General features: G+C 52.1%; 1 protein-coding gene across 1 annotated transcript; it reads right to left on the bottom strand.

Moving 5' to 3' along the window:
- Positions 1 to 1,506: 1,506 nt before the first annotated feature.
- On the bottom strand, positions 1,507 to 13,548 carry LOC138754940 (transcobalamin-1-like). The gene is made up of 6 exons (XM_069919977.1): positions 13,384 to 13,548; positions 10,556 to 10,725; positions 8,024 to 8,204; positions 6,475 to 6,667; positions 2,660 to 2,778; positions 1,507 to 2,185 (listed from the first exon to the last, which is right to left on the bottom strand). Exons 1-6 carry the CDS (start codon positions 13,448 to 13,450, stop codon positions 2,124 to 2,126), a joined length of 792 nt encoding a protein of 263 aa, XP_069776078.1. The 5' UTR covers positions 13,451 to 13,548; the 3' UTR covers positions 1,507 to 2,123.
- Positions 13,549 to 14,852: the final 1,304 nt, after the last annotated feature.

The raw sequence follows: 14,852 nt of genomic DNA, 5'->3' as shown, positions 1-14,852 counted from the left end.
CCTACCCTCCAATTGGGCCAATGCCAAGAAAAAGCTAATCTGAGTGTAGGAGTCATGTTGCTGTGAATAAAAAGTGTAATCCCTCACTCTCAGATTCATCCTCCTCCAGACCTCTATAAGATTCAGCTCCTTCATGAAGGCCATGATGGAGCTTGCCACCCTAGCCCTCATGACCTTCTTTGCCAATTTATCCATGGCCAGATCATGCACATCTGATTTTCCCATTGTGATGTCAACAATCAGGTCCTTGGTTTTGGTGCGAGATTGTTGTTGGTGCACCATTCAGCCAAGTTTTCAATTTCCCTCCTGTCTGCTGACTCATTGCCTCTTTTTAGATTCCCCACTACCATGGTATCATCAGTGAAATTGTAGATTGTCTTATTGTCGTTCCGAGCCACACAGTCATAGGTGTAGAACAGGGGCTAAGAACATAGTCCTGTGGTACTCCGGTACTGATGGAAATTGTGGAGATATTCTCTGCCAGCACTACATCAAGGGGTGGTACGTATCATATGTTGTAATTTGATTTTCAAACTTTCTATCTCCGAGTGGTTGTAGATGTGCTGTATAATCCAGCAAGTGTGTGTGCGTGTATGTGTGTGTGCGTGTGCGTGTCAGTCTGTCTGTCTGTGTTATATCCCTGTTGCTCCCCAGCCTGTGTTCAGCCTCATTTCTCTTGGGACTCGTCGAACTTGTTTCTTCACACACAACCCCTGGCCATCTCGTCCCTCATCCCCTTATAGTTTCCCTTGTTTGGGCATATCACATGGGTTTTAGACCAAACTATTTTACCCTACATTTGTATGAGAAACTCAATCATACTGTGATCGCTCTTTTCAAGAGGATCCCTAACTACAAGATCGCTAATTTTACCCATCTCATTACACAGGACCAGATCCCTTGTAGATTCAATAACATGCTGTTACTGAAAGCCATCTTGTATGCATTCTGTGAAGTCCTCCTCAAGGTTGCCTCGACCAACCTGATTCACCCAGTCTATATGCATGTTAAAGTCCCCCATGATAACTGCTGTTCTATCCTCATGTGGCTCCGATATTTCTTGGTTTATTGTCTGTGCCACTGCAATATTATTATTGGATGGCCCAGGGTCGGCACCAGAATGTATGTTAGAGGGGAGAATTAGTGATTTTGAAGGGGGTTCGTTTAGCAGGAGGAGGTACTAGCAGGGACACAGCACCATGTTTGGGGGGCAATGACCACAGATGCCCCCCCCCTTGGCACCAATCCTGGTGGCCTATAGACAACTCCCATCGTGATATTTTTCGCCTTTGCTATTCCTCATCACTACCCAAATGGATTTAACATTTGACTTTTATTCCCTCTACTCTTACTTAATTTTTAAAAACTTTTGCTTTGATTTATCCACACTCTTCCTTTTACTTTATTCACCCTCTCCAATTTGTTGAACCCACCTCCCTACTATTTAGTTTAAAGCCCTAAATAGTCACATCACAGTACCCTAGGGAATAAAATGAAGGGCCACAATTGAAATGCATTCCTTAATTTTAATCATAGAGACAGGGAAAGGTTTAGGGGGCCAGAGGTAGGTTGCAGAGACAGGGAAGGGTACAGGGGACCGGAGAGGGTTACAAAAACTAAGAGGGTGTAGGGGACCGGAGGGGGTAACTGAGACAGGGAGGGGTGTAGAGGATCGGAGGGGGTTACAGAGACAAGAAGAGGTGTTGGGGACTGGAAGGAGGTTTTAGAGAAAGGGAGGGCTGTAGGGCACCAGAGTGGGGGGGGGGGGGCAGTGGTGGGTGGTTACAGAGACAGGGAAGGGTGTCAGGGTACAGAGCAGATTAGAGACAGGAAAGGGTGTAGGGCACTGGACAGGATTACAGAGGCAGGAGGGGTTGAAGGGGACTAGAAGAATGGAAGGGGTGTTTAAGATTCAGGGAGGGTGTCATCGATGGGAAGGGGCCAGTTACAGAGACAGGGAGGGGTGTAGCAGACCAGAGGGGGTTGCAAAGACAGGGAGGGGTGTAGGGGACCAAAGGTGATACTGAGACAGGGAAGAGTGTAGTGATCCAGATGGGGGGGGGGAGGGGGGTGGGGTTTGTAGAGACAGGCAGGGGTGTAGGGAAACAAAGGATGATGCCATCTCAATAATGAGACAGAATTATGATGATCTTCTCTCCGTCAGATGGCTTATAATCCTCGATTCCTGTTGTAAAGGAAGATTTAACAGGGTTACGTGACAGGTTGCCCAAGGTGGGACAGGGTTACCAATTCCCTAGGGTGGGATGAGTTTCCAATTCCTCAGGGTGGGATTACCAATTCCTCCAGGATGGGTTGGGGTTACCGATTCCCCAGGGTAGAGTTACCGATTCCCCAGGGTTGAATGGGGTTACCAATTCCCCAGGGTGGGTTGGGGTTACCGATTCCCCAGGGTAGAGTTACCAATTCCCCAGGGTTGAATGGGGTTACCAGTTCCCCAGGGTGGGGATAGGATTACCAATTCCCTAGGATAGAGTTACCGATTTCTCAGGGTTGAATGGGGTTACCAGTTCCCAAGGGTAGGGATAGGGTTACCGATTCCCTAGGGTTGAATGGGGTTACCTGTTCCCCAGGGTGGCACGTGGTTACTGATTCCCCAGGGTGGGGCTACCAGTTCCCAGAGTGGGACAAGGTTACTCACCCTGCTCCAGAGCTCGATCTCCACTCAACAGTTGCCAGTACGTCCGGTTTTTGGAGGATGATCTCAATCCCCGAATGCTCGTCACGTATGCACCCCAGAGCGAGGTCTTCAACTGGAAACTGTCAAGGGGGAAAGGGAGATAAACAGTGGTACTCCTCTCTCAACTATCCCTCTCCACCTCCCTTACCCCCTCTCTCCCCCCCCCTCCCCTTCTCTCCCCCTGGGTCACTGATGAGCAGTTGTTGAGGGAACAGTTTGATTCTGGGTGGTGAGGGCTTTGGTTCAACAGGCTTTGGCAAGAACAGATACGAAGCAAGGGTTACAGTGTGGGAGTGTATATTGTTCAACACTTATTAGTATTAATAGATTAGAACTGTAGGGTTAGTGCTCTGTGTTGAGTGTCAGATGTAGGGTCTCTGTGGAACACAGAGCCTCCCCGATGCCCACATCTGTACCAGGTGCACCGAGGTGTAGCTCCCAAGAGTCAGTGTTAAGGAACTGGAGCAGCAACTTGTTGACCTGCAGCTCAAAAGGGAAAGTGAGGATGTGACAGATTGGAGCATCAGGGAGTAGGTAGAGAACAACTCTGCGCCCATCCCCTCAGCAACTGGATAGTATTGGGGAGGATGACCTGACAGAGGATGACCATAGGGACCAGGTCCCTGGCACAGAGCATGGCTCTGTAGCAGAGAGGGCAAAGAGGAATGCAATAGTGATAGGAGATTCCATTGAGAGGAGAACAGTCAGGAGATTCTGTGAGGCCAATAAAGACACCAAATGCCAGGGTAGGGGATGTCTCCAATTAGGTCCAGAACATTTTGGGGGCGAGGGGGAACAGCCAGAAATCTTGGTACATATTGGTACCAATGACATAGGTAAGACAAATCAGGAGGTCCTGAAGAGGGAATGCAGGAAATTAGGGAGGAAACTGAGAAGGAGGACCTCCAGGTGGTCATCTCAGGATTACTGCCTGTACCATGTGCTTGTGAGGGCAAAAATAGCACAATCAGGCAGATAAATGTGTGGCTGAGAAACTAGTGCAGGGGGCAGGGCTTCAGTTTCTTGAATCATTGGGATCTCTTTTGGAGAAGTTACGAATGATACAATAAGGATGGGTTACTACACCTGAACCCAAAGGGGACCAATATCTTGGCAGGCAGGTTTAATATTCCTGTTCAGGAAGGTTTAAATTAATTCAGCAGGGAGCTTGGGAACCAGCGTGTGAGGGCTGAAGAAGGGGGAAAACAGCAGTGAAGTGAAGGTAGTGTGCAGCAAGGATGACAGGCAGGTGATGAGACAAAATAACAGCTGGAGGGATGACAGAGACACAGTAGATTCAAAAACTGGTCAAAGTTTTATACTTAAATGCACGCAGCATTGGAAACAATGTGGATGATCTTTCTGTACAGCTACAGATTGGATGGTACGATGCTGTGGCAATTACTGAGTCATGGTTAAAGGATGGATGTCATTGGGAGCTTAACATCCAAGGATACATGGTCAGGGAGGTAGGGGGGGCAGCATGGTTCTGCTGCTAAATCACTAGAAAAAAGGGACATCGGATCAGAAGAGGGAGGGTCCTTATGGGTTGAGTTAAGGAATGGTAAAGGTAAGAGGACACTAATGGCAATTATTTACAGGCCCACAAATAGCAGCTGGGTTATGGATTACAAAATACAACAGGAAATAGATAAGGCATGTCAGAAGGACAGTGTTACAATAATTATGGGGATTTTAACATGAAAGTAGATTGGGAAAGTTAGGTCAGTACAGGTCCTCAGGAGAGAGAATTTATAGGATGCCTATGGGATGGCTTCTTGGAGCAGCTTGTTGATGAGCCCATCAGGGGATCGGTTGTTCGAGATTGGGTGCTGTGTCATGAACCAGAGGTGACTGGACAGCTTAAGGTAAAGGAACCTTTAGGAGGCAGTGATCACAATATGATTGAGTTCACTTTGAAATTTGAGGGATAGCAAGAGCAGGGATGTAATGTTAAAACTCTATAAAGCCCTGGTGAGACCTCACTTGAACTACTGTGTACAGTTTTGGGCCTCATATTTGAGAAAAGACTTACTGGCATTGGAGAAGATTTGCTAGAATGATAGCGGGAATAAAAGGGTTAGTGTATGAGGAATGATTGTTGGCTCTTGGACTGTACTCGTTGGAGTACAGAAGGATGAGCGGGCAGGGGGGAGTGTCATATAGAGGCATTTTGAATGTTGAAAGGCCTGGACTGAGTAGATGTGGCAAGGCTGTTCCCACAGTAGGGGAATTTAGCATAAGAGGGCATAACTTCAGGATAAAAGGACGTCAATTTAAAACAGAAATGCAGAAAAATTTCTTTAGTCAAGTGGTCATGAGTCTGTGGAACTTATTGCCACAGACGGCAGTGGAAGCGAGGTCGATGGGTGAATTTAAGGCAGAGATTGACAGGTTGATTAGTCAGGGCATCAATGGTTACGGTGAGAAGGCCAGGAATGGGACTGAGTGGGTAGATGGATCATGATTAGAATGGTGGAGAAGACTCGATGGGTCCATGGGATGACTACTCGTCAAGTTTATTGTTATTGGATTGTACAAGTACAATCCTAAGTGCAAAACATGCAGACACACAACCAGACATATCACATAAAGGTAAAGGTTCCATTATTGTCACATAATATTACATTTAGAATGTAACATACATGAAATTCTTTCATTTTCTCTTCTGTAAGGAAGACAGAGAGTCACCACTTTGACTCACACATACAGACAAATAATACATATGCAGACAAGTATTTCATCTATAAAAATAAAGTATTGTTTTATGAATACAAGAGTCTCGGATGGTTAATGTGAGTAATTCCTTTGGTTGTTTATCATTCTCACTGCCCGTGGGAAAAAGCTGTTCCTCAGCCTGGTGGTGCTGGCTCTGATCCTCCTGTATCTCTTCCCCGAAGGGAACAGCTGAAAGATGCTGTGTGCAAGGTGGAAAGGGTCCTCAATGATTTTGTGCACCCTCTTCAGACAATAATTCGGCAGATCATGTCGATGAGGTGGGGGACTCCATTGATCCTCTCTGCCACTTTTATGGTCCTGTGGATGGACGTTCGATCCATGTCTCTGCAGCAACCGTACCACACTATGATGCAGCCGGCTAGGATGCTCTTGATGGAGCTCCTGTGAAAGGTTTACATAATGGTAGCCAGTAGCCTTGCCCACTTCAGTCTTCTCAGGAAGTGCAGTTGCTGTTACACTTTCCTGACAAGTGAGGAGATATATGTCCATGATAGGTCATTAGTTATAGAAACTTGGTGCTCTCCACTCCCTCCACGACAGTGTTGATAATGTGTAGTGGAGGGGGTCGTCATTCCTGGACTTCCTGAAGTCCACAATCATCTCCTTTGTTTTGTCCACGATGAGATTCAGGTTGTTACTCTTGCACCATTTCACGAGATTGTCCACCCCTTCTCTTTAGTGTGACTCATCGTTGTTGCAGATGAGCCAAACACTGTTGGAGCTGGATCTGGTGTTGCAGTCATGGGTCAGTAGTGTGAACAGGAGTGGGTTGATCACACAGCCTACAGGTTCCACCCAATTCATGGGCCGAAATGCCCTGTTAGGTCACAGGCCATTTTTAAAGATTAAAAATTAAAAGGTTGGCCATCCCTGGCCAATAGAATGGTTTCTTCTATAAGCAAATTAAAATGGGTCCAGCCCCTCTACATTCCATCACCAGCTCCTACCTGCTCTATATCTTGTGATCCTCCTCTATCCCCCTCCACTCTCCCCCCATCTCTCTCCCACCATCTCCCTCCTCCATCTCTCCCTCCTACCTGAAATTCAGCGGTCTGCTCTCCCTCGCCTTCTCCATCACACTCAGGAGGGAACTCCCCTTTGGCACCGAGATGGGGATGGCATAGCTGAAGGTTCCCCCCACCCCGTCGGTGATATTGTATGAAACAGTGATGAGGGGCATCTCCACTTCTGTGGGAGTGGGTTCGCTTGGTTCCAAGAGGGTCAGATTACCTGATGTGAGAGAGTGGGGTGGGAGGGGGGGAAAGAGAGAGAGCTCGTCAGGGAGCAGGGAACTCACAAGGGAGGAGGGAGGGAGGGAGGAAGGAGAAGAGAGGGAGGGAGGAAGAAGGGATGAGAGAGGGAGGGAGGGAGGAAGGAGAAGAGAGGGAGGTTGGGAGGAGAGAGGGAGAGAGGGAGGGAGGAAGAAAGGAGGAGCAGGATTGTGAGGGGAGAGGGGAAAGAGGGAGGATGGAGGAAGGGCAGGGTGGAGAGAATAGGATGGATAAAGTGGGAGAAGGGAGGGAGGGATGGAAGGAGGTAGGAGGGGAGAAGCAGGTAAGGAAGGAGAGAAGGAGGAGAGAAGGGGAGGAAGGGAGGTAGGAAGGGGAGAGAGAGGGTAAGGAGGAAGAAGGGGAGAGAGGGGTGAGAGGCTTGGAGAGGAGAGACGGTAGGGAGATAAAGAGATGGATAAGGGGGAGAGAGGGGAGAGTGAGAGGGTGGAAAAAGGAGAGATGGGACAGATAGGTGGAAGAAGAAAGGGAAGGTAGAGGGGCAGAGAGAAGGGTGGGGGAGAGTGGGAGAGAGGGTGAGAGAGGGAGGAGGAGAGCAGGGGGAGAGTGAGAAGGGGAAAGAGAGGGGGAGGGAGGGGGAGAGAAGGGTGAGAAAGGGGGAGACGGGTGACAGAGAGAGCTGAGAGAGAGGGGGAAGAGTGAGGAGAGAAAGGGTGAGAAAGGGTGTGAGGGGGTAAAGGGGTGGAGAAATATGGAAAGAGAGAAAGGGAGAGAGGGGGAGAAAGGGAGAGAGAGAGAGGAGGGTGAAGGGGAGAGCAGGAAGGGGAGCAAAAGAGTGGAAGAGGTGTGGGAGTGGGGGAGAGAGGGGAAGAGAGAGGAGAGAAAGTGGGAGGGGAGATGGAGAGAGAGGAGGAAAGAGATGTGGCAAAGTGGGGAGAGGTGTTGAGAGAGGGGGAGAGAGTGGGTGGGGAGAAGAGGAGAGAGAGATGGGGAGAGGGGGAGAGAGGCAGAGAGAGCAAGAAGAGGGAGAGAGAGGAAGAAAGTACAGGTAGAGAGGGAAGAGAGAGTGGGGAGAAAAGGAGAGAGAGGGGATGGAGTGACATGAGGAGATATAGTGGGAAGGGGAGAGAGGGGAACGTGCAGGAAAGTGGGGGAAACAGGGAGAGAGGTGGGAGATGTTTGGGAGAGGGGTGAGAGTGGGGAGATGAGGGGAAGAGGGGAGAATGGGAAAGAGATGAGAGAGTTAGAGAGAAAGAGAGAGAGAGAGAGAGGGGTGGGGACAGAGGGGAGAGATAGGAGGAGAGAGTGGTGAGGAGAAGAGGGAGGGCGAAGGAAGAGTGGGGACAGGAGAACTCACTGAAATCTCTCCGACAATCCATACGCCCCACATCGAGGTAGGTGCGGCCCTCAAGAGATGGGGTCACCTGCGAAGCAGCTTGAGGGTTTGCGAGAGCAGAGGGGTCATCCAAGAGTCGCTTCAGGGAAAGGGAACAGTTCCAGGAACCCTCCGGGACAATGTGGCCGATCACAGAGAGAGCCTGATGTGGGGTGGGGAGTGAGGGGGGAGAGTGGGGGAGAGGAGGAGAGAGGGGGAAAGGGGAGAGAGGGGGAGAGTGAGGGAGTGAAAGGGGAATAGAGTGAGGGGAGACAGAAGGGTGAGGGAGTGAGAGAGAGGGGATGAGAGGGTGAGAGAGAGGGAGAGGGGAGAGAGGGGGGAGAGAGGGGGTAGAGAGTGGGGGAGAGAGGGGGAGAAGGGGAGGGGGGCAGGGAGAGGGAGAGCATGGGGAATAAAGTGGGGGAAACAGAGGGGTGAGAGAGTGAGAGAGAGAGAGGGGAGAGATAGAGGGATAGGGGAGATAGAGGGGAAACAAGGAGAGGAAAAGGAGGAGGGAAGATGGAGAGTATGGGGAGAGTCAGAGAAAAGATGGGGAGAGTGGAAGGGAGAAGGAGAGAGTGAGTTGTAGGGTGAGAGTGGGGGAGAAGAAGGGGAATGAGAGAGAGGGAGGGTGAGTAGGGATAGAGAAAGGGGATAAAGAGGAAGGAGGGAGGGGATAGATGGAGAGAGCAAAGGGAATAGAGAGGAACAGAGAGAATGGGGCAAGAGAGTGGGTAGAATGGGATGGGACAAAGGAGGGAGAGAGATGGGGAAAGAAGGGGAAAGAGATAAGAGAGGAAGAAAGGGGATGAGAGAGGAGGTAGAAGGAGAGTTGGGGAGAGGGGAGAGGTGGAAGAAGGGGAAAGGGAGGAGGGGAAAGAGGAGGAGAGGGGAAAAGTATGGGTAGGGGAGTGGGAGGAGGATGAAGAGAAAAGGGGGAGAGGGAGTAGGGAGAGAGGGGGATGGAAGGGGTGGGGAATGCAGAAAGCAGGGATGGGAAGAGAGTGGCAGGGAAAGGGGAGGAGAAGGATGGGGAGAGTGAAAGAAGGGTTGAGTGAAGGGCAGAGAAAGAGTGGGAGGAGGGAGGGAGGGAGGGTGAGCCAGAGGGAGAGAGGGATGTGAGGAAGGAGAGAGAGGGAGAGAGAGGGAGAAATAGGGAGAAAAGGGGAAGAGGCAGAGGGAGGGGGAGAGATGAGGGGCACAGTGGGGGTTGAGAGGAAGGAGGAAGAGGGAGAGTGAGGGGGAGAGAGAGGTGGAGAGGGGGAGAAAGGGGAGAGAGAAGTGAATCACTTAATTTGTTTGACAGAGCAAGATGAATATGAAAGATGTGTGAGTGGTGTGCAATGAGAGGTGTGTGTGTGTGTGCATATGTTTGTATGAGAAAGGTGTGTGTATAAAAGGAGTGTGTATATATGTGAGAAAGTGTGTGGGCGAGAGGGGCGTGGGCGAGAGGGGCGTGGGCGAGAGGGGCGTGGGCGAGAGGGGCGTGGGCGAGAGGGGCGTGGGCGAGAGGGGCGTGGGCGAGGGGGCGTGGGCGAGGGGGCGTGGGCGAGGGGGCGTGGGCGAGGGGGCGTGGGCGAGGGGGCGTGGGCGAGGGGGCGTGGGCGAGGGGGCGTGGGCGAGGGGGCGTGGGCGAGAGGGCGTGGGCGAGAGGGGCGTGGGCGAGAGGGGCGTGGGCGAGAGGGGCGTGGGCGAGAGGGGCGTGGGCGAGAGGGGCGTGGGCGAGAGGGGCGTGGGCGAGAGGGGCGTGGGCGAGAGGGGCGTGGGCGAGAGGGGCGTGGGCGAGAGGGGCGTGGGCGAGAGGGGCGTGGGCGAGAGGGGCGTGGGCGAGAGGGGCGTGGGCGAGAGGGGCGTGGGCGAGAGGGGCGTGGGCGAGAGGGGCGTGGGCGAGAGGGGCGTGGGCGAGAGGGGCGTGGGCGAGAGGGGCGTGGGCGAGAGGGGCGTGGGCGAGAGGGGCGTGGGCGAGAGGGGCGTGGGCGAGAGGGGCGTGGGCGAGAGGGGCGTGGGCGAGAGGGGCGTGGGCGAGAGGGGCGTGGGCGAGAGGGGCGTGGGCGAGAGGGGCGTGGGCGAGAGGGGCGTGGGCGAGAGGGGCGTGGGCGAGAGGGGCGTGGGCGAGAGGGGCGTGGGCGAGAGGGGCGTGGGCGAGAGGGGCGTGGGCGAGAGGGGCGTGGGCGAGAGGGGCGTGGGCGAGAGGGGCGTGGGCGAGAGGGGCGTGGGCGAGAGGGGCGTGGGCGAGAGGGGCGTGGGCGAGAGGGGCGTGGGCGAGAGGGGCGTGGGCGAGAGGGGCGTGGGCGAGAGGGGCGTGGGCGAGAGGGGCGTGGGCGAGAGGGGCGTGGGCGAGAGGGGCGTGGGCGAGAGGGGCGTGGGCGAGAGGGGCGTGGGCGAGAGGGGTGTGGGCGAGAGGGGTGTGGGCGAGAGGGGTGTGGGCGAGAGGGGTGTGGGTGAGAGGGGTGTGGGCGAGAGGGGTGTAAGAGAGAGAGAGAGAGAGAGCACGAGAGCGCGCGCCATGCTGACCTGCACACCCAGTCCAGTACTGTACAGATTCCCAATCAGACCATCCGATGTAACGGCAGACAGAATGTGGTCCTTGAGCCTCTGCAGGGACAGCAAGATGGGCTCGACGAGGAAGACAGGGTCAGAAATATGGACACACATCAGGGCAAGGATAGACACAGCTCCGGTGTCTGCAGGAGGGAGAGAGGAGAAACAATGGAGGGAGAGAGAGGGGTGGGGGGGAGAGGTGAGGAGAGAGACAGTGAGCGATGGGTAAAGGAAAGGGGGTGAGAAGTGGGGGAAAGAGGGAGGGGGTGTAAGGAGAGAGACGAAAAAAGGAGGGAGACAGAGGAGTGAAAGAGCGGGGAGAGAGGGGAAGAAGGAGGCAGGGGAGAAAGAGTGGGGAAAGAATGGGGAAAGATGGGAAGGAGAAGGTGAGTGGGGGTGATAGAAGGGAGATAGAAAAGGGAAGGGAGGGGGAGGATATAGGGAAAAGAGAGGGGACCGAGATGAGGCAGAGGATGAGAGAGGGGGGATGTGAGGGGGGACAGAGGGGATATAGGGCAAGAGAGGTAGGAGAGAGAATGGGAGGGCGATGGAGAGATAAATAAATGAAATTCATCAACAACAACATGAAAGTTGTGTGTGTGATAGATGTGCGTTTGCGAGAGAGATCTACATGTGTGAGAGAGGTATGTGTGTGTGAGAGAGGTATGAGTGTGTGAGAGGAGTGTGTGTGTGTGAGAGGAGTGTGTGTGTGTGAGAGGAGTGTGTGTGTGTGAGAGGAGTGTGTGTGTGAGAGAGAGAGGTGTGTGTGAGAGATGTACCTGTGTGAGAGAGAGAGGTGTGTGTGAGAGAGATGTACATGTGAGAGAGGGGTGTGTGTGTGTGTGTGTGTGTGTGTGTGTGTGTGTGTGTGTGTGTGTGTGTGTGTGAGAGAGAGAGCTGTGTATGTGAGAGAGGAGTGTGTGAGAGGTGTGTGTGAGAGAGGTGTACCTGTGTGTGAGAAAGAAGTGTGTGTGAGAGAGATGTACCTGTGTGAGAGAGAGGTGTGTGAGAGAGAGATGTACATGTGAGAGAGAGGTGTGTGTGTGTGTGTGTGTGTGTGTGTGTGTGTGTGTGTGTGTGTGTGTGTGTGTGTGTGTGTGAGTGAGAGAGAGAGAGAGAGGTGTTTCTGAGAGAGGTGTGTGTGTGAGAGAGGTGTGTGTGTGAGAGAGGTGTGTGTGTGAGAGAGAGAGGTGTGTGTGAGAGATGTACCTGTGTGAGAGAGAGAGGTGTGTGTGAGAGAGATGTACATGTGAGAGAGGGGTGTGTGTGTGTGTGTGTGTGTGTGTGTGTGTGTGTGTGTGTGTGAGAGAGAGAGCTGTGTATGTGAGAGAGGAGTGTGTGAGAGGTGTGTGTGAGAGAGGTGTACCTGTGTGTGAGAAAGAAGTGTGTGTGAGAGAGATGTACCTGTGTGAGAGAGAGGTGTGTGAGAGAGAGATGTACATGTGAGAGAGAGGTGTGTGTGTGTGTGTGTGTGTGTGTGTGTGTGTGTGTGTGTGTGTGTGTGTGAGTGAGAGAGAGAGAGAGAGAGAGGTGTTTCTGAGAGAGGTGTGTGTGTGAGAGAGGTGTGTGTGTGAGAGAGGTGTGTGTGTGAGAGAGGTGTGTGTGTGAGAGAGGTGTGTGTGTGAGAGAGGTGTGTGTGTGAGAGAGGTGTGTGTGAGAGAGGTGTGTCTGACAGAGGTGTGTCTGACAGAGGTGTGTCTGACAGAGGTGTGTCTGACAGAGGTGTGTCTGACAGAGGTGTGTCTGACAGAGGTGTGTCTGACAGAGGTGTGTCTGACAGAGGTGTGTCTGACAGAGGTGTGTCTGAGAGAGGTGTGTCTGAGAGAGGTGTGTCTGAGAGAGGTGTGTCTGAGAGAGGTGTGTCTGAGAGAGGTGTGTCTGAGAGAGGTGAGTCTGACAGAGGTGTGTCTGACAGAGGTGTGTCTGACAGAGGTGTGTGTGTGAGAGAGGTGTGTATGTGAGAGAAGTGTGTGAGAGGTGTGTGTGATAGAGGTTTGTGGGCGAGTGTGGTGTGTGTGTGAGAGAGAGGCGTATGTCAGAGGTATGTTTGTGAGAGGTGTGCGTGAGTGAGAGAGGTATGTGTGAGAAGTGTGTGTGTGTTAAAGAGTTATCTGTGATACAAGTGTATCTGTAATAGAGGCATGGTGTGAGAGGTATATTTGTGATATGTGAGTGTGAGAGATATGAGCATGAGAGGTGTGTGAGAGAGGTGTATGGGTACAAAGAATGTGAGAGGTGTGTATGAGAGAGGTATGTGTGTGAGGTGTGCATATATGAAAAGTATGAGTGTGAAAAGTGTGTGTGAGGTATGATTGTGAATGTGTGTGTGACGTGTTTGTATATGTAAGGTGTGTATGAGAAGTGCGCGTGTGACAGAGGAGCATGTGTGAGAGGTGTATGCGTGTGAGAGGTGTGTGAGAGTGGTGTACATGAGAGAAGCATGTGTGAGAGAACTGTGTGTGTGTTAGCTGTGTATGTATGTTAGCTGTGTATGTGTGTTAGCTCTCTGTGTGTGTTAGTTCTGTGTGTGTTAGTTGTGTGTGTATGCGTGTGTTAGCTCTGTGTGTGCTCGTATGTGTTAGCTTTTTGTGTGTGTGTGTTAGCTGTGTTTGTGCTAGCTGTGTGTGTGTGTATGCGTGTGTTAGCTCTGTGTGTGCTCGTATATATGTGTGTTAGCTTTTTGTGTGTATGTTAACTATGTGTGTTAGCTCTGTGTGTGTGTGTGCTAGCTGTGCGTGTGTTTGTTGTGTATGTGTGCATGGATAGGCACAGAGAGATAGAGCATTCAGTGACTGACTCACCCACAGAGAACTGGTCCCCATGTGTGAATAGATCTCTCTGCACTGCATCACTGAGGATGTGGATCATAGGTGGAGTCAAAGGTTGCTGGTTGACACACAATGCGAGCACGTCCAGACCAATCTGGTAGTAATTAGAGAGAGGGAACGAGGTTCTTTCTGCACAGGAAAATATCAAGACATTTTCCGATTAGTTTACTCTGTGTCACACCCCAGGACTGCGTGGCGGGTCAGATCGGAGGAAGGTTCACCTTATGTCCAACCCCAGGAGAATTTGATGGGATGGGGGAGAGGGAGGTTCTGTGGTGAACTGGGATTCACTGGTAGGGTGTTGTGCTGATGGTTGGCTCTGCCTCCCAGCTCCACCCCCATCTGCTCACATAAAACTCTAGTTTCCCGCCTGAACCCAGAACCCTTCTGAAGACCACTGTGAAACCTACCCATAGTTATAAGCTAATAAAAGCATTTGTTCTCACTCCTGTCGTGAGAGCTTTTATTCACACTACAATTTTATTAGATTATCCCCTAGATGATGGAAGCTCTACTCAAGCCAGGTACGCCGCTGATAGACCTTCTGTCCCTCGATATGGCTGTGGAGTTCACATACTGGCTAGACTGCTTCCAGACCTACCTGAACACGACCAGAGACGCCTTCCACACCGATTAACTCAGGAGGTCCGCATTCGTTTCGAGTGTAGGAATGAAAAGCTATGCAGTCATCAGGGACTGCACTACATATGATACTGCCATCGAGGCACTGAAGGCTAGGTACCTGAAGTCGCAAAATGAGGTCCTAGCGAGGCACTGACTAAGTTGCCAATGGCCAGGAGAAACCATTGATGACTACCTGCTGGATCTGTGGACGCTTGCCAAGAAGTGCAGGGAAGAAGCGGCTAAGGGCTGTGTTCATGAGGAAGAACAGATCTGGGACATTCTTGTCGCAGGGGGTCCGCTTGAGATACATGAGGCAGCGGCTGCATGAGTTGGGAAAGAAGAACCTCCCAAGCCACGTTGAACTGGTCAAATTGTGGGAACAGGCCAAGCTCGAAAACAACCACCTATAAGCCAGCGAGCTCGCTTACCCAGGAGAGCCCTTCCAAGGACCAGATGCTTCCGCTACCCCAGCCCTAATGGCTGCCGCTTCCCATGCCAGGGAGTGCTTTTTCTATGGCAAGAGCCTGCATCCCTGAACTTGTTGCCTGGCAAAAGACTCAGTGAGTTCCAGCTGTGGCAAGAAAGAGCATTGGGCGAGGGTTTGCCACGCAAGGGGAAGCCCGGGGAAGTTTGTGGCCTGGACTGCTCCCAGATCCAATTCCAGCCCGAAGCCATCTGCCCCAAGTTCACCCGAACCCACTTGCTGTACTACACGCCGACGGAGGGTGGTTGTGAGGAAATGGTGTGAAAAGGCTCGGCAGCCATCTTGCTGAAACCCAAATTCAAACTCTGCGGCATCATCATCAGAGGAGGAAGGA

This window comes from Narcine bancroftii, chromosome 1 (genome assembly GCF_036971445.1).
Source record: "Narcine bancroftii isolate sNarBan1 chromosome 1, sNarBan1.hap1, whole genome shotgun sequence".
In the NCBI taxonomy this organism is placed as follows: domain Eukaryota; kingdom Metazoa; phylum Chordata; class Chondrichthyes; order Torpediniformes; family Narcinidae; genus Narcine; species Narcine bancroftii.
The sequence above is the reverse complement of the archived record's forward strand: the minus strand, read 5'-3'. Positions and strand labels throughout refer to the sequence as shown.